The sequence below is a fragment of the Xenopus laevis genome, chromosome 1L, assembly GCF_017654675.1.
Source record: "Xenopus laevis strain J_2021 chromosome 1L, Xenopus_laevis_v10.1, whole genome shotgun sequence".
Lineage (NCBI taxonomy): Eukaryota > Metazoa > Chordata > Amphibia > Anura > Pipidae > Xenopus > Xenopus laevis.
The window spans coordinates 109263959-109284255 of NC_054371.1; the positions used below are offsets into that span (position 1 = coordinate 109263959).

Sequence of the window (20297 nt, forward strand, 5' to 3'; positions counted from 1 at the left end):
ATACCTTTTACCAGCTTAGTTGCCCTTCTCTGTACCCTCTCTAATACAATAATGTCCTGTTTGAGTGAGGGAGACCAAAACTGTACGGCATATTCTAGATGGGGCCTTACAAGTGCTCTATACAGTGGAAGAATGACCCCCTCCTCCCGTGACTCTATGCCCCTTTTAATACAGCTCAAGACCTTATTTGCCCTTGATGCTGCTGACTGGCATTGCTTGCTACAGCCAAGTTTATCATCTACAAGGACTCCAAGGTCCTTTTCCATAATGGATTTGCCTAGTGCAGTCCCATTAAGGGTATAAGTGGCTTGTAAAGTTGATTCAAATTGTTACGAACAGTGAACTTTTCTGCTCTCTACCTTTTATATTTTCTAAATTAACCTAATCTTTACTGAATGAGTTCTATCTACATATTTTAATAAGATAAGTATTAAGATGTTTGAACAAGAGTCTATTAGGCAAGGTATAAGATCTGGTTGGCTGAAGATCATATCAGCTTGTGCTGGTAGTAATAATCTGAAAGCACTTACTGTGAAATTACCAAATAATCAGGTCACTTTAGTGCAACACATATGTTCAATATTCAGGTCGAAGAAAAGAATTTACGTTTGGATGGTCAATTTCAGTTCAAGTATCATATTTTGAACATCTTATAGCTATACTGTTGCATCTACTTAAGTTAGGAAAATTCCCAGATATCTCTAAATTTCTCAAGACGTTCTCTTGCTTTACCCAACCAACCAATCAAGCCTGTTGACAAATATAGAGTGATTGTAGTCTGACCAGTGGGCCAAGTTATTGAACTTTGTGTAATTTCAACATGCACAACTGCACAAACCCAATTGTTTGGCTAGCAGGCTAAGTGATTGGATCACAATGGAAGCAGGTGGGAGTTGCACACCCTTAAAGGTGACCTGATGATGTTACATATAACAATAGCATCGGCACACTGGATTTCTGGACTCTAAACACCCAGTGTCATCAATAGCAAGATATTATTTTAAAATTGTCTTCTGTGTGACCCACAGGGACCTTTAGTAAAACATTATATTGCAGGAACATGAATACATATGTTTATGATAGCAGAACTATCCCATGCAGTGAACAAAATCACACTTATGGAGGGTACGTTTAAATAAGAATATTGTACAATTCCTCATCCCTGTAAAATATTCATTATAATACTGTACATGGTAATACATATCAGCGCACGTATCATATTATCCATGGTCAAGGCTGTGCTGGCATGTCAAACTAGCAAAATATTCAGAACTAGCATCAGCACTTGCATGCACAGACTGTAGGTACCAATAGATAACTTTGTGTGTATGTGTATGCATTTGCTGACGGTAGTTCCAGATCATTTGTTGGCATGATGCCTTTATCATGCATCATATGATGTCATGGATAAAAAATATGGCCAAACTGATAAGGATATTTTATTTATCATCTCTTATCATCTCTTATTTCCTATTGGACTACTATTTCTAGTAACTGGTTAGACAACACCTACAGCAATAATGAATAACAAAAACAGAGAAACAGTTCATTTACAGGGCCTAACCCAAAGGGCCTAACTCTGTGTAGTCAGCCCGGGTCTGTCCTGATTTTCTTTGTGGCTGCAGCTACAGTGGTTGCAATCTGCCGGGAGGAGCCCTGCGGCGGTGTGGACCCTGGTCCAATCGCACCCCCTGCTCCCCCGGTAATTACGCCACTGGGGAAACAAATTTGAAAGGGTAAACCAAAAAAATCAGGTTGCATTATCACATTCAACGTTATGATTAACAGATTTCTTGCATGAAGGCAGATGTAGTATTGTGAAATTAATTATCAGTTATGAAAGATAAATACCACCAGCACTGAGAGCTACTGCTATAAAATCTATCCAAATTATAATTTAACAATGAAAAGGAGCATAATGAATTTGTTCTCAGACTAACATAGTTTATATTATATGACACTATACGCACTATTTTGTCTTCAATGATAACATTTATCTTAAAATATAGGACCTAGTGATGGGAACAGCGTGTGCTCCAATGCATGCCAATTTCTTTTTGGGTCAATGGGAAAATTAGATTTTTGCATTTTGTCAAAGGTCTTACAGTTTGTACATTATAAGGGCTCTCGGACCTGTTAAAAGCTTTTATTGAGATCTTGGGAAAGGTCATTTAAATGTAAGATACCGTACCATTCCCAAGAAATTTGTCTTGGTCCTGCATCTTAGAATAAAAGCAATAATCCCTATGAACTGTGCTCTTGTCTGTATAGACACAATTTATAAAATCAAATTGTAATATGCTGGAAATTCTTTATGCACACACATAATTTAGTGGTTGCAGAGGGCCACCCATTACCCTGCAATTGTTATAAAAACTGTGCACAACATATGTTTTGATATAACTTGCTACTTTTTTCAGGCATGTTACCATTTCCCTGTACACATTCTCAGTATATTCCCCTTTAATAAAACTAAGGAGATACCAGGGAACAAAATCATGTCAAAACAGCCAAATTTCAAGTGGATTTTGCAAAAGAAAATAATAGTCCTTAAAGAGATATAACACAGAAGCAAATAAGTGTAGGGAAGTGTTATTTGCCCTTTCCCTAACTGCATAACCCTGTGACTTTAAATCTGGATCCACCAAAAGCATGGCTGCTGCTTGCACTGCAGTGAGACAGTTTTCAGCCACAGCCACAGCCTAGCCAATCAGCAAGAAGGATTTGCTTCTGACCTTGTGACCTCTCTGAAAGAAGTTTGGAGCCAAAATGAAAGTGAGGCTTAGGTCAACCAGGAAGAAGAGAAGAGGAAAGCATGGACTAATACACTGACTCTCCTTCTCTCTTGTGAGTGTTCCTGCTGATTTATCTGAGTAGGAAGCTAGGGATTTCACCTATAGAATATTTACCCATATAGGGAATCCCATAGTCAGAGCACAGGGAGTTAGTTAACCCTTTCCAGTCAGCCATCATAGTGACTGGAACTAGTGCAGCTGCCTGAGCTATTGCTAGGGAAGTAATCCCTATAGGATAGATAGGACTTCAGCCCTGTAGTGAGTTGCCAGCGTGTACATCGGATCTGGACTGTGGATTTCCCACCAGCCTCCGTGACAGTGGATCTCCTCAGGAATTCAGGAAGCCTTTCCCTACACCAGCATCCACAGCTCAGTGTGGATTAAAGCTGCCAGACTGCTTCCCTGTATCTGCTCTGCCTCACAGGATCTCTTTCTTCTTTCATTATCACTGGGAGTTGGTGAGACCTTCACTTTACACACCCCGGTGTGCATCAATCTAGTGTTGCAACACATACTTCTTCTATTACTACTTTGGTATATCCCCTCAGACCCCTAGTGTGCACACTCACCATTCTTAAAGTGACAGTAGACATTTTCATACAAAAGGGTGATACTTAAATTGTCTAATATTCATTGTATTATTGTTATTTTACTGTTCTTATTGCATTGCATATATTGCATTCCTAATATTACATATTACTGCATATCTGCCTATTGTGTGGTTTATTGTCTGCTACAATTGGTACCGAAATCACTGTTATTGCAGTTCCCAGGGAGTTGTATTCCACCAATATCTGGTTTTAGCCCAGGGTGGAGGCACTTAACTTACCAAACCCCGCAAATCTCCCACTTAGCGGAGGCTTGGGATCTATACTGTTAGCGCCACAGTGTGGCCCTGGATATTCCTGCCAAGAAAGGGTTACATAAGCATGAATGGTTCTCTGTGTTGACACAGCATTAAAGGGATACTGTCATGGGAAAAAACATTTTTTTCAAAATGAATCAGTTAATATTGCTACTCCAGCAGAATTCTGCACTGAAATCCATTTCTCAAAATAGCAAACAGATTTTTTTATATTAAATTTTGAAATCTGACATGGAGCTGAACATATTTCAATTTCCCAGCTGCCCCAAGTCATGTGACGTGTGCTCTGATAAACTTCAATCATTCTTTACTGCTGTACTGCAAGTTGGAGTGATATCACCCCCTCCCTTCCCCCCCCAGCAGCCAAACAAAAGAACAATGGGAAGGTAACCAGATAGCAGCTCCCTAACACACGATAACAGCTGCCTGGTAGATCAAAGAACAACACTCAATAGTAAAAACCCATGTCTCAATGAGACACATTCAGTTACATTGAGAAGAAAAAAACAGCAGCCTGCCAGAAAGCATTTCTCTCCTAAAGTGCAGGTACAAGTCACATGACCAGGGGCAGCTGGGAAATTGACAAAATGTCTAGCCCCCCCGTCAAATTTCAAAATTGAATATAAAAAAATCTGTTTGCTCTTTAGAGAAATGGATTTCAGTGCAGAATTCTGGTGGAGTAGCACTATTAACTGATGCGTTTGGAAAAAAACATGTTTTCCGATGACAGGATCCCTTTAAGCACAGAGCTACCCAAGGGACTGGTAGTCCGTACAGCCTAGAGGTACAGTGTCAGCAAGTGTGACCATAAAGGAAGGGAACTGAATGTTATCAGTTGAAGGGACTGGTTAATTAAGTTAAACCTTTTGCTCATACAATTTCTACCAAGCTTCAACTTGATCCAAAGAAATGTGCAAACAACCCATTTGTAACCCTAGTTTTTCAATGATTATTAAGGCCAGTAGCCTGATGTCTTACTTCCATTCTTCTTCAACATGATCAAATTCAACTTGGCCATCCTTTCTTCATAAATGAGATCTACCATATTGCTTATTTGGTTAGTGACTCATTTTCAAGAATATCATCTTTGATACTGGAGACCAGAACTGCACAACATATTCAAAAAAGGGCCATATTATATTATTAATGCTTTATAAAGTGGAAGAATTGTTCCCAGTAAGGGTAAAAGTAGCGCATATTTTTTAATCTTAAGTGGATAACCTTATATTCACCCACTGAATCTCATCTGCTACTGTCCATCTGCAAAAAAGATGCATCCCGTCTCATCGCCAAACAGCCGGAGGTTGCATATATATATATATCTGCTGTTACACTCAAATTGCTACCCTGATATTGTCCATATAACTTATGTCACTATCCAGGCATAAAACTGAGCATAAGCCAGTATTTATGGAACCTAACAATTAATAATGCATGGGCAATGATTGTTGCAAACGTAACTTAGGTTGAAAAAAAGACACCAAGCAAAACACTATGCCATTAAGTAATGACAAACCACACTACTACTACTACTACAAAGCACCACTTTTTGGAAAGTCATAACAACCATGCTCTACCAGACCTTGCCTTATAGCTGATATAAAAAGGAAACCTTGGGCGTGGAGTGCCAAAAGGCACAGCAGTCATTTAAACCTTCTTTCAAAGTCAGAATTTTGAGACTAATTATCGTTCTGTGTAAAAAACTGGCGCTGAAATAGGTAACATATCGCCGCCTGAATGGCTATGCTATGTGTATTGCTGCTTTTTACATATTTTTACAGAACTTATGCCGGAACTTGATTGACACAGAATTTTTTATCTTTGACATGAATGAATAATGCCAGTGGTGTAAAATAAAAGCATAAAAATAAAATACATACTTTGATGAAAACAATATTTCTTTAACACCGTTTTTATGCAATTTTTCTGGTGTAAATCAATCTACACAGCATAATAAATAGGCCATTTAAGGATGTATATTATGACACACAGAGTAGATTGATGGTGAAGTGATTATTTTCCATGTCATTACTCCCATACAGGTATGGGATCTGTTATCCAGAATGCTCAGTGTGATAAACTGCTTGGCTAGCAGTGGGTTAAATGATGATGCTGTGTGTAGTTCAGGTGAAGCTGTGAGACCAGCACAAGAACGTTATACATTTATTAGAGCATGGCAGGTAACACAGCCTTGCTCCACACTTGCTATCAGCTTAGACAGGTAGAGATAAAACAGGAACAGGAAATGAATCATAAGGTGATCGCAAGACAGCAGGAATGCCCTTAACCAAAATGGCCACAAAAGCTGATTACTTCACTCAGGACCTGGGGTTTTCCAGATAACTGATCTTTTTTTTTAAATTTGGATCTTCATACCTCAAGTCTGCTTCCAAAAATGGATTATAATTATATTTCAGTTTGGATAAAGTACAAGTTGCTGTTTTATTATTACAAAGAAAATGAAAATCATTTTTAAAAATTTGGGTTGTTTGGATAAAATGGAGTCTATGGGAGACAGCTTTTCTGTAATTCAGAACTTTCTGCATAAATAGGTTTCCTGATAACTAATATAATACTTGTATAGGGTTGCTGTGCATTTGTAATTACGTTTCTGGGGCTTAGTGGTGCTTTTTTTGTTTGTTGCTGTGTTCCTATCTCTCTAGGAATGCTGCGGCTACATAGCCTTCCGATGATATTTAATTAATCTTCTCATAAGGGAATGAATTCCTTCCTGACTCCAAAATGCCAAATTAAGAGGGCTTGGGGTTTCAACTTTTTACTAATTGTTAGGCAGTCCATATTCAGAGACAGTAACAACTAAGCCAAAAATGATAAATCTTGTCATAAACTTGGCCCTTGACTGTCCAAAAAGCACCCGTATAGCTTTAATTTTAAGCTTGCATTCCCAGGCGTGGATTTGTGGGCAGACCACAAACGCGAGGGCCTAGGATGGCAAAGTTTAGGGGGTGGCATTTTGTCGGGGACTAGGCATGAGATTTTGAGAGTGGTTTAAAACTCCAGTCCACCCAGTCCCCATTTACATGGATTGTGCTTGGCCAGAAGCAGTAGAGCCGACAGGGGAGGTGAGAGAAATGCGAGCAGCAGAGATGTAAGCGGGGGGGGGGGTTTAAGGTGTAGTATGCGAGCAGGAACAGTCAGGTTGTGAGCAGAGCAAGTAGTGGGGGGTATGGTGTGAGTAGTGGTGGGGGCCTAGGGGCGCAGGCTCTTTAAATCCAGCCCTGTGCATTCTATCCCAGAAGCCATTAGTGAAACAAAGGGTTTGACCCATAGCTATATAAATAAGCTGCTGTGTAGCTATTGGGAAAGCCATTCAAACTGAATATGGCAAAAGACAAAGATTACAAAGAAGATAACAGATACGCTGTGTAGAATACAAGGGGTTTAGTTCTTACACTGGAAGATAAACAAGGGCCAAATGTTATTCATGGCTCTCTACAGGATATAGTAGAAGAAGCAGGCTATGAGGTTCATTTACCCTGTTCTTAAGCAAGCACACAACTTTTACCAATGCAGTAAAAACAGTACATACTATTTTAATTACTTTGAAACGCTTTTATTTTTTGGTGCTTCTGTTCCTTTAAGTATCAGTCTATGCAGTTATAATTAAGATCTTACTAGGGGGAAAGAAGGAGACAGAAGTGTACACAGCGTTTGAGCTGCCATAGATCATTTCAGAAGTTGGTTCCCCCAGCCTTTGGGAAAAATTGTATCCAAACGTATCCCTTATCAATTTTCTTGTCACAGATGCCTCCATTCTAGCCTTGCCCTAAATTATAAACCTTGAAAGACAAACATTAATACATTTAAAATATATTCTCTTTTTGTCTCATCTATTTAGTATTTCACTGGGCTGGTATTTTTATCTAGAAATGTTGGCAACCCTATTAAGCTACATTCAGATGTGTAACAAGATAAACTATGGATTGTAATGGATTGTTATGCCTCCAGTTACCCTATAACAAATTGGGCAGAAGTGCCCTTGGCTATTGTGATGTTGTTTGTATATTGTTCTTAAAGAAGGAGGAGGCGTTTGAGCTATTCTAGGAATAAGTATATATTAGAATTATATAGGCAAAAAAATCCTAGCACAGTAAGACAAAACTCCAGTACTGCAAGGTGTAAAAAGAGAAAAGAGCAGGGGTCCCAAACCTTTTTAACTCGTGAGCCACATACAAATTTAAAAACATTCCGGGAGCAACACAAGCCTGAAAATAGTTCCAGGGGGGTGCCAAATAAAGACTGTGTGTTTGGTAGCCTCTATGTGGAATGGCAGAATACAGGAGGCTCTGTTTGGCAGTACACATGGTTATTCAGCCACAACTTATATCCAAGGCAGGAATTCAAAACTAATCACCTGCTTCGAGGCCACTGGGAGCAACATCCATGGGGTTGCTGAGAAACATGTTGCTCATGAGCTACTATTTGGGGGAAAGAGTGCAAGAATTGTGCTGGTCTATAATTCTGTTTAATTAAGAACAACACAACAATAGTGTGGACAGCCTCTTTGGTGTCCACATTGGGAAGTGCAGTAAGGTCTCTTAGAATGTATGCTCTTACAAGCAGAGCCACCCCTCTACTGTCTCCTAACAATGCCCCATTGTAACTGTGAGTAATTTTTAGAGAAATGTTTGGTCTTGTATTTGAATCCCTTTACTCAGTAAAGTGCTGCATGAAATGGAATATAAATAATAATGTTAATTAGTGATGAGCTAATTTTTTCAGCCAAAAAAGTAGCCTCAAGAAAAAACTCCCATTGACTTTAATGCATTTGGAGTGAGAAAAATTGATGCGCGCAAAAAATGTTGACACCCATTGACTTCAATGCGTTTCCCAAATTTTTCGCCATTTTGCTTTTTTTTTTTGCAGTTTCGCAAAGCGAAATGTGACAGATTCACTCATCACTATTGTTAATAGTTAACCTAAATTGGGTTTCACAGGATGTCAACACATAAACTTGCATATGCGTTTTTCAAAAACATTGACTATGAGATGGTGGGAGGTTTGGTCCATAGGCCAAAGGTCATTTTTGGTATCTGGAGTCGGAGTCACCAAAAATTTACTGTCTCCTAATAATTTTAAATACAAGCTCTGAAAATAATCAAATCAGATTTAAGAGTGTCTATGAAGAAGGATATGGCAGAAGCATTTCTATATCTAAGAACAACAATTTAGTCAATTTTGGATTGTATTTAACAGCTATTCTACAGCTATATGCCAGGTTCAATAAATATATAAAGATGGCCATAGACGCAAAGATCCGATTGTACAAATCATCGTATGATCGCACTTCCCCATCTCCTGACTTGCCACTAACCATTCAGGTTAAATAAAGTAGTTAAAGAACAGATCAGCCAATGTTCTGCCCCTGACAGCAATCGTACGATAGTTATGTCCGACAAAAGCTGGTGACAGTTTCCCACTGAAAGTCGTACGATCGGCAATACATGCAGAGATATTATCAGCAGCCGACAGAAATCTTTTAACGTGCCTGATCGACCAATCGACCGATCTCCGCCGGAAGAAAAATGACAGGACTCTCCACACACGGTACAAAAATCGTATGAATTTAGTTGTACCATGATTATGGTTTAGAATTACCAAAGGATGTGGTTTATATTTTTGAGCTTTGGCAGTGATAAAATGCCTTGTATGTATGGGGTGCCGTTTGTCCCAAATACATTCTGTATACAAAACTATCCCTAATTCACAGAATGAATGTCTCTCATGTTATATAAGTATTTGTGACCATACACAGAGAAAGAAAAATATACAAAAGACATTTCTATTAAAGAATGAAAACAAAATCTGGTTAGTGCACAAAAGGATGTCATTATATCACAAACTCCATTCTGTACAGTTTAACAAGCAATCTGTCTCACAAATGTATAACCTCCATGTAACGGACGCACTTATGTGCAAAGTTACTTACAGAATGAATTATGTAAAAACAAAGTTGGACATAATATATAATAGTGTAACTAACTAGTGCATGTCAAGCTAGATTTGAATGACAAAATAGATATCTGCGAAAGAAAGCAAGATTTTATAGCACAGGATTCATTCTTTCCACAAAATTACAGTTTTGTTTCACAAAACAGATAAAATAACCATTCTGTGAAGCAACACTGTCAGTCACATTCCTGAACCAATAAGAACAAAGATATTGCCATATAAAAACAAGATGAGAAGTGGCCAGCTCTGCTCCACATGGCTTATCAAAGTATCTGACCTGCTATAGAGGGCGCCCTCTAATGTCCCCTGTGCTGCATAGTAATAAACATGAACAAACCTTTCCTAAAAGAGCTGCTGTTAAACACTACAGGTTCATAAATGGAAGTTTTTACAAATGGCTGAGAAATATAATGCTGCACTTATAATGATTGTAGAAAAAGAAAAGTATGCAAAACATAAATATGATCATTTTAGGTGATATGGCTATTCTTATTGTAGTAACCTGCTTGTGTGGCCATTTTGGTTAAGGGCATGCCTGCTGTTTTGCCATTATATCTTATGACTCACTCCTGTTCCTCTTCCTGTCTAAGCTGAGAGCAATAATGGGACAGGCCACACCCACCTGCCATGTTGTATTACATGTACCAGAAGTTACTCTGCTTGTCTGGCTGCTTTGCCTGACTCTCAGAGACAGTTATACGTTTTGTATATGATAGTTAGACTCCAATGTCTCCTCCTAGCTGTAATCTTGCACCAATTAGCTTGTAGTAATATCTTAATAATGTGCTTACCTATAGTTCAACTACTACATAATAGCTTTAGCCAGAGACTTGGGACTGATCATGTGCACACCTACCTCCCAACTGTCCCTTTTTCAGAGGTACAGTCCCTCTTTTGACAGCTCAACCTGAGTCCCTCTTTTCTCTGCACTGAACAGCCAGAAAAAGAAACAAAGTTTCTAACTTAATTGGCTTTTGGCAGAGAGGCCAGTACAGCTAACAGGTGCAACTAAGATACTTTTTAACAATTTTGAGATAATAAAATAAGTAATTTTAACAGTTTAGATAAGGAGAAATATTTTCAAACTTTTATGACCTGCCAAACTTTGTAAAATGAACATGGTAATTACGGGGTGTGGCCACAAAAATGGGTGTGGTCAAACACATTTTGCCGAGCTACATGACAAAAAAATTTTTGTCCCTCTTTTTATTTCCAAAATGTTGGGAGGTATGACCACGCATTCTGTATAGTATGATGTGTAGGTTATATGAGCAGCCACTCCTGAGTACTGTGTGTAAACAAAAGGGGGTCATTTAGGCAGGGGCAATTTTAGGGGATCATAATCTATTTATATAGAAGCAACAATCTATACAATGCTTTATATTTATTTATAACAAAAGACTCTAATGATGCCGTCCCTTTACCTGCCCAATGCTTAATCCTTTCACATCAGAGTGGGTTGAGGGGGGGCACAACACTAGAGCAGAGAGCACAACTGCACCCATGTCACATGCATGTCCAGGGCCGCCAGCAGGGGGGGACAGGGGGGACAAGTGTTCCGGGCCTGAAGGGGGGCCCAGAAGTGCTGCATTTTTCAAAGAGCTGGATCCCATTTACGAGCGCCCAAGCCTTGCGGCCATTTCGCATATTACCGAATGTGGAAGTGGCGAAAAGACGAAGCTGAAGTCCTGAAGTGGCGAAAAGACCCGAATTCACGAAAGGAGGTGAAGTTGAAGTCCTGAAGCCTTTTGTTTACACACAGTACTCAGTACACAGTACAGAAGTGGCTGCTCATATAACCTACACATCATACTATACACAATGTGTGATGCACATGATCAGTCCCAAGTCTCTGGCTAAAGCTATTATGTAGTAGTTGAACTATAGGTAAGCACATTATCAAGAGACTACTACAAGCTAAATTGGTTACAGCTAGGAGGAGACATTGGAGTCTAACTATCATATACAAAACTTATAACTGTCTCTGAGAGTCAGGCAAAGCAGCCAGACAAGCCCAGTAACTTCTGGTACATTTAATACAACATGGCAGGTGGGTGTGGCCTGTCCTATTATTGCTCTCAGCTTAGACAGGAAGAGGGAAACAGGAGTGAGTCATAAGATAATGGCAAAACAGCAGGAATGCCCTTAACCAAAATGGCCACACAAGCAGGTTACTACAATAAGAATAGCCATATCACCTAAAATGATCATATTTGTGTTTTGCATACTTTTCTTTCTCTACAATCATTATAAGTGCAGCATTATTTTTCTCAGCCATTTGTAAAAACTTCCATTCATGAACCTGTAGTGTTTAACAGCAGCTCTTTTAGGAAAGGTTTGTTCATGTTTATTACTATGCAGCACAGGGGACTTTAGAGGGCGCCCTCTATAGCAGGTCAGATACTTTGCCTTAGCCATGTGGAGCAGAGCTGGCCACTTCTCATCTTGTTTGTATATGGCAATAAGCTTTGTTCTTATTGGTTCAGGAATGTGACTGACAGTGTTGCTTCACAGAATGGTTATTTTATCTGTTTTGTGAAACAAAACTGTCATTTTGTGGAAAGAATGAATCCTGTACTATAAAATCTTGCTTTTTTGTCAGTCAAATCTGACAGATTGCTTGTTAAACTGTACAGAATGGAGTTTGTGATATGACATCCTTTTGTGCACTAACCAGATTTTGTTCTCATTCTTTAATAGAAATAAGTCTTTTGTATATTTTTTTCTCTGTGTATGGTCACAAATACTTATATAACATGAGAGACATTCATTCTGTGTATTAGGGATAGTTTTGTATACAGAATGTATTTGGGACAAACGGCACCCCATATGTATGTTGTATACTTAACTTCTGTCAGTCAACAAAATACATAAGTAAAGGAACAGGAAAGGAACAGTAACACTAAAAGATAAAAAGCATTTTAAAGTATGTTTCCTTCAGAAAACTATTATAGTTTCTATAAATAAGCTGCTGTGTAGCCATGGGGTACCCATTCAAGCTGGGAAAAAGGAGAAAAGGCACAAGTTACATAGCAAATAACAGATGAGGCCTGTCCAATACAATTGTGTTTTATCTATTATCTGCTATCTGCTATGTAACCTGTACCTTTTCTCCTTTTTCCAGCTTGAATGGCTGCCCCGAGTCGGAGGTACCATAAACTGAGGTGCAGGAGATAAGATGGCTAAGTCACCACTACTCCTTACATAGGACAAGGCTTTCTGTTGACTCTAGTCTTTTAATTACTTTTTTTTTTCTCCCCATACCTATATAGAACGCAAAGCATATCAGTATAGTTCAATATCTGATTTTAAAATGCCTCTTTGGGCAATATAAGGAATAACGATAATAACAATTATGGAACAATCATTTGCCAATTTGTGATAGATAGGCATGGCTCATGGATGATTACTTAGATAACACAAAATAATCAGAACTCTGGAGCTTTCACCTTAGCAGTTCTTTGTATTGATTCTGAAAATGGAAGAAACAGGGTTGGAATTTTAATGCTGAATATTTTCTCTTGCACAAGAGTCAGGGGCAAAATTATCAGTAGTGGTTGTCACACATTCTAAGTACACTTGTCTCAGGTCCAATTAGCTGAATACAGGGATGAGATCTGTTATTGAGATTAGAGATTTTTAATCTATAAAAAATAATTTAAAGGGATTCTGTCATAATTTTTATGGTGTAGTGTTTAGGCTAGTGACGCACGCTAAGATTCAGGGAGATGTAGTTGCCTGGCTACAAATCACCTCTTCTTCGGGCGACTAAATCTCCCCGAATCTTAGCGTGTGTCACTAGACTTTTTCCTAAATTACACTGTTTACACTGCAAATAATTCACTTTGTCTGCCCCGTCCCCTGGTGTGCAAGCACGCGGACGCGCTCACACATGCACATTTCCTCTGTTGCCACAAAACCGGGCCTACCTAATCCAAGTGTATTTTTTTAGTTGTAATATTGGTGTGTAGGCAGCCATCTTAGATCATTTTGTCTGGTTAAGTGCTTTCAGAAAGAGCCAGCACTTTAGGATGGAACTGCTTTCTGGTAGGCTGTTGTTTCTCCTACTCAATGTAATTGAATGGGGTTGCAGTGGGACATGGGTTTTACTATTGAGTTCTGTTCTTATATGTACGAGGGAGCTATTATCTGGTTACTTTCCAATTGTTCTGCTGATGGGCTGCTGGGGGGGCGGGGGAAGGGAGGAGGGTGATATCACTCCAACTTACAGTAATGAGGGACTAAAGTTTACCAGAGCACAAGTCACATGACTGGGGAAACCTGGGAAACTGACAATATGTCTAACCCCATGTTGGATTTCAAAATTAAGTATAAAAAAATCAGTTTGGTTTTTTGCAGAAGTCTGCTGGAGCAGCACTATTAACTGATACACGACAGTATCCCTTTAAACATTAATTAAACCTAAGTGGATTGTGGGCTCAAGTACAAGGTACTGTTTTATCATGACAGAGAAAAAGGAAATCATTAAAAACAAATAATTATTTGATTAAAATAGAGTCTATGGTAGATGGCCTTCCCATAATTCAGAGTTTTCTGGATAATGGATTTCTGGATAACAGATCCCATACCTGTAGCTATTATCTGCATTTGGATATGGACATATGTTTACCTGCATGTATATTTAGTTGTAGGGGAGATCATTTATTGTTTATCAGAAGAATGTAGTTGAACATATATGCCTTATGTGTTTTTGTACGTGGCTGATTAAAATGCAAATTATAAGGTGTGTAAAGCTAAAAAAATCAAGACAAGTGACTAACAACAATATATTCAGTAAATTAAATAGTTCATAGCAAAGATACCATGCTAAGCAACTATATAGATAATAGTTTCCATTAAAAACAAACAGAGAAAAAGGAATAAACAACATTACTTCCTGTCTGGGACCTAATGTAACCTTCTCAATTCCCATTAATTTGGTGTCAGTGAGTGTTAAGAGAAAAGATGTATTCCCTTCTAGTCCCTTCTCTGGCTAGTTTGTCCTAGACACTATTTACGATCATCCCTTACAAGTAATTCTCTAAATTATGAAAGAAGAATTACAGTACATACATTGTTTAATGTGCAACATTTTGTTGGTGACAGTGGAAAACAACTATGACACATACATACTTGCATGAAAGGCTGTAAGTGGGCCACATTAAAAAATTGTTTAGCTTCCAGCCAAGGTGAACTGCTAGATTGGGGATTTTGTAATAGGCTCAGAGAAAGTGTGTTTTACCATATTCTACCCTTACATCATGTGCCACAATCCAATAACTCCTCTTGATAATCTTATTAAAATATGATATTCTGTTTATGGTACAGCTATACAGGTATGGAACCTATTATCCAGAATACTCGGGACCTGGTGTTTTCCGGATAAGGGTCAGTCCACATGAGCAGATTAAGGGAGATTAGTTGCAATGCGGCAATGCACACACTTTGTTTTCCGAAGTCGCCCGAAGTTGCCTCACATGGAAACTTCGGGCGACTTTGGAAAACAAAGTGCCGCTTGTGCATTGCCGCAGCCGATTTTAATTTTAGCCGGCGGAGGGCAGGGGGAAGGCATTTCAGGGAGATTGACGTCCCGGAGAAGAGGCGATTTGTCGCTGGCACTGCTCGTGTGGACTTTCTGTAATTTGGCTCTCCTTACCTAAATCCTGCTAAAAATGTAAACATTAATTAAGCCCAATGGGATTATTCTGTCTCCAATAAGGATTATTTATATCTTATTTAGGATCAAGTACAAGGAGCTGTTTTAACATTACTAAAGGAAATGGCCTTCCTGTAATTGGAGCTTTCTTGAAAACAAGTTTCTGAATAACGGTTCCCATACCTGTATTTGTTTTTATGTTCCTGTGGCAATCTCTGCTCTGTAAAATGGTTAAGATACAAGAGAAACATCTCCTACATGAAACATTCCAAATTTGGAGAAATAATAGATTGTTATTGTCATTTTTTTGGAGATGGGAATAATTTGTTTGAGATTTTTCTTCAGGACATCTCATTTAAGACATTTTAAGTAAGCTATATGGATATTTATATGAATCCAGTAATATTCTTAAGGTGACTCATAACTTTTCTTGGGATTCATTTTGAATTAATTTAATCAGTTTTCTCTGATCGTGCAGAATTGTAACATCCATTACATCATTAATGCCTAAGTTGCTGCTTATTCATATAGATCTGCAAATTTAAGGAGTAATTTGCAGAACTGCAAATGAGCATATGCTGCATTTACTTTAATTAGAACTGTTAGCGTTTCATAAAGTCGCTTGGTTTTTTACATGTATCGTACATCTAGGATTATGGAAAAAAAAAAGAAAGTATCTTGCACAAATCACTAGAACTGATAATATTCATGCCCCCTTACCTAGATAGGTACATGCCTGAAGACTCACTCTGTTTAGTTTGCTTGTCATTGCAGTTCACCATGCTTTGTATGAGGGCAAGATCTGGCCTGACATGCACAGCAGCAGAGATGGCCCGAGTCACAAGGCCTACAGCATCACGTATAAATTTTTCCACGGTCGGCCGACTGATCTCTCCATAGGCCAGGAGACCTGGAGGCATCCCCTCTGTCTTCATCTCTTCCACATTAAGGGGTTGACCTATCATCCAGTGAAACTCATGTGCTTCCAATCCACAGTCTCTGGCTACATGAAACACCAAGGAGGACCGTCGGGCATCACAACCATAAAGTAGCATAGGAACCTGTGGGTTCTTTGTGGACTCAAAATGCTGTTGTAAAAAGGGAACCAGAGCAGATTCATCCACAGGATGGATATTAAGTATGGTTCTACACACTAAGGTAGTGTTGGTTGTTAGGTATCTTTGTATGCTGGCACTATCCCACGGATGGCAGGTAATGATGTCCACTTCCTCCCAACTACTGTTCTGCAGGACACTAAAGAAAATGTCCATGAGGTTCTCCACTGAGCTCTGTGTATCCATTTGTAGGTGAAACGGGTTCTGAAAAATGTCACACGATTGTTAACAATTTCCAAAACTGACACAAGTCATCTCACACAGAAAACATCTGTCTATTCTTTATTTGTATTAACACCAGTTTATATTTTTTTATGTTTAGTAGTTCTTGATGAATCAAAGTCAATTTACAGAGGTCGTCTTTTGACTTTCTGAAAGGTCTTTTCTTATTGTATTTGAGAAGGTTATAGCTGAAAGGGCTTTCTGCCACATTTCATTAATCACCGTAGGTCATGTCTTACCCCTAAGAAATATATAGAAGGTTACACCCTGTGTTCCACACACACACACACACACACACACTCATAAAATCAAATTTGACAATTTTTTTAAACAAAGTTCAAATCAGCATACAAACAGCAGAGAGATCATTGAGTACCCCTATTTCATAAAGTTTTATAAATACTAACTGTATGGGGCAGAATTATTATTCTTCAAGAGTTTAGGTGTAAAAAGGGCCTAGTGATTATTTTCCTCAAATTTCTTTTTCTTCTTTCTTTTTCCATGATTCTGTCGATCAGTTTTTTTAAAAAAAACTAAAAAGTTTGTCAGCTAAAACCCTTTTTGTTTTATGAAATAAATGTGATGGAGGGTTATTAAAAAACAGAGATAAAAGATGTGTTTGTGTATTTATTTAAATCTATAGCTTACATGGAGGTGAGTTATATAACCATATTCTTGATTAGTGGACTATAACAGTGTCACATCTATGATAGCCACAACTTTTGATTTATATAAAGCATCTTCTAGAACATATATAAACAAAAACATATGCAAAGTAGATCATGTAAAAATCACACCTATACTGAACCATGTGTATCAATATGCATTTGTTACTATATGCTGACACTTACCAGTTACACAAAATAAATATAATGTTTTCTACATTAGGTCCAGATATCATATAAATATGCACAATGAGAATTCAAAACAAATTAATATATCTTCTAATTTCCTGCACTGGTCTGTGGAAAAGATGAATGGTATTTTCTAAAGATGCAAGTCTTTTAGCCAGTATTGGGTTCTTTCGTGAATAACTAAAGGCTGGTATGCCTTTTAGGTGTGCACAGGAAAAGAGAAAAGATTAGCCTATATTAGTTTATTTTGCAATATCAGTCAGGGGATTTAAATATATACTGGAACATGTGGAGGTGAAAACCGAAATACTGTGAAACTAAATTACCTTGGTAGTCAGTGGTAAAATCTGCTCCTGCTCCAGAATACTGATAAAAGGGATTTCCAAAACACTGGACAGAAATTCCAGTTGTAGTAGCTCCTCTTGTGACTGGGGGAATGCCAACACTGCTGCAATCCCTTGTGCCACCAGCACCTGGCACAACCACCTTGTCAGTGAAGCCGGGTTCCTGTCTCGAGGGGCTCCAGAGACTACCTCCAAACTTAGGTTATAGGGAAGCCAACTGGTGCGGCTGATCCGTGAGAGAACATTCTGAATCCTAGTCTGCGTGTGACCATATGAGGGTAGAAGAGCACCAAGGCGAACGGTATGCCCTATACGTGCAAGGATACGGCAAGGTTGTGGGTGGCCGCAACATGGCACCAGGCTGCAGAATATCCCCAAGTACAGGTATAACCAGCGCAGAATATCCATGGGATGTATCCAAGATGCAATAGAGGAGACAAACTTAAGAGAGAAGACTGGAGAGTACAATATAAAGGGGAGGTTATAATCAACAGGCAACAGAGATAAACAGAGAATAAATGAAAACAGACAATATAATAACAGGATAAATTAATGAGTTTTAACAGAAAGGAAAGCGGAAACACAAATTGGAAAAATGAGGGGGGTGCCAAGGCAGGAAGGTAATCACATAATGAAACAGAAATATATTTAATTGGAGGTCACAGAAAAGGAGAGCAATGCATGCAGGACGGTTCAGAATTAATGTCGAGTTGAGATCTGCTCTGTTTCTGTAAGCTGGAGTCTGGTGATACTGACAGAGGAGAGAGATGGGAGGGAGAGAAAGAGAGAGAGAAAATCTTTGGATAGAGAGAAATACCAGAGGGAGAGCAGGTCAAAATGTTGATGAACAAGAGAAGGAAAACAAAAAGAAGGAGATAAGAATTTCTGAGAACAGAGGGAGAAAATGGAGAAAAAAGTAGTGGAATATTGATGGAGAAGACAGAGTGAAATGGTCAGCCTGGGAAAGGATCAGAAATTGAAGAAAGATTCAGATCAAGAGCAGGGAGAGACAGGCAGCATGTATAAACAGGTAGATAGATACAAGATAAGAAGAATACCTGTAGTAAGTAAATGCAAGGTACGGAGAGTGTAGTCTGTATAAACCTTAAAAGTTGCCTTTCGTCTGTTAGTCAGGAACAGGGAGTTTATCTCTGATCAATGCGTCTGAGTCCATCAGCTGGGAGATTGGTCCCCTGACTCTGCCAGATATCTGAGACAGTCTGGAGCGCAGAGTACAAGGGAAGGACAAGCAGCAGGAAGGGAGCAATAAGAGTAATGAGAATGACCATGATGGGCTGACAGGCAGAATAACATGGAGATAAGGTATATGAGTATACCCATAACCTAGGGGCAAAACAGAGGGGCAGGCTGTGATCACTATATATGGGGGGGGGGGGGTTACTGGGGTGGATCAAACAGAAAAAATTACCCAAACTGTACACACAACATTATTGCAAAGGCAAGATGACTGGCCATATCAATAATAAGAATTCATGAACAGGAAAAGACTGCAATGAAAAATGATATTAGTACACCCCAAAAAGCAATAAGGCTGGATCTGAGTGTGTGCAGGGAAAATCTGAATTGTGTCCAAATAAAAATTAATTGGTTCAAAGGAAAACTGCCAATAAGAGTTGGAGACATAGCCAAGGAGAACAATTGAGGTGGAAAGGAAGGGAAATGCTGGTGTGGGGAAGAAGAGTGGCACAGGACTGACAGACAGGAGGGGTAATCAGAGACAAGAGAGAAAAAATGACCAGAGTAGCAAGAACATTTTATTATAGGGAAGAACTAATAAGGAGACAGTATAAGGATGTAATGTATACACTGTAATCTCTATATTGTGTCATGGGTGTCATGAAACCCAGTGCCTCCAAACATCCTCAGCCAGATCTGCTAAATGCTCCTGATGCTCTTAAATATAAAATGTACTAGCTTGCATTCATTTCAGACTTATATTTGCACTGCCACTAAGGTAATATTAAAATATGTTTTTCCCTTATAATTAAATAATTATATTGCTCCCTAAAAAACAATGCAATAATGTTAAACTATTATATTTAACACAACAGAAATTGGTAACACAGCAGAAATGTAGGATTGTGGAATTTTACAACATGTCGATAGTATGTATTTGACAATTTCACAGAATGTAGAAAAGGACACACACACACACACTGTTTAGGTAGCATAGCTAATTAGTGAGACTTTTATTATGCATCAAACCACAAAGTCTCTGGTTTATAAGCTGCAAGTCACTTCCTAACTAACACTAACTGCAGTGGTTAATGGAGTATGTGCCACAGAATTTTCTTTTCATCAAGGTCAGGTGAGTGATATCAGAACAAAGAAGGCTTCTCTTTGAAGGCTCAGAAATGGAACTGTGAAGCTGTTGAATTCTCTCCGTGAAGCAGCTGTTTTAGCAGATATGCAGACTTGGGTGCTGTTTTAGTAGGGGAGAAAATACAGGGTT

At 38.7% G+C, this 20297-nt stretch overlaps 1 protein-coding gene across 1 annotated transcript in view; it reads right to left on the reverse strand.

The window, feature by feature from the left end:
- grin3b.L (glutamate receptor, ionotropic, N-methyl-D-aspartate 3B L homeolog) overlaps positions 1 to 18438 on the reverse strand; it is a 29778-nt gene extending 11340 nt beyond the window's left edge. The window contains exons 1-2 of the mRNA XM_018225168.2: positions 17807 to 18438; positions 16010 to 16608 (exon numbers count right to left, since the gene is read on the reverse strand). Coding sequence (XP_018080657.2) covers positions 16010 to 16608; positions 17807 to 18232 — 1025 coding nt within the window. The 5' untranslated portion in view covers positions 18233 to 18438. The remainder of the gene's footprint in view (positions 1 to 16009; positions 16609 to 17806) is intronic.
- Between the last annotated feature and the right edge of the window lie 1859 nt (positions 18439 to 20297).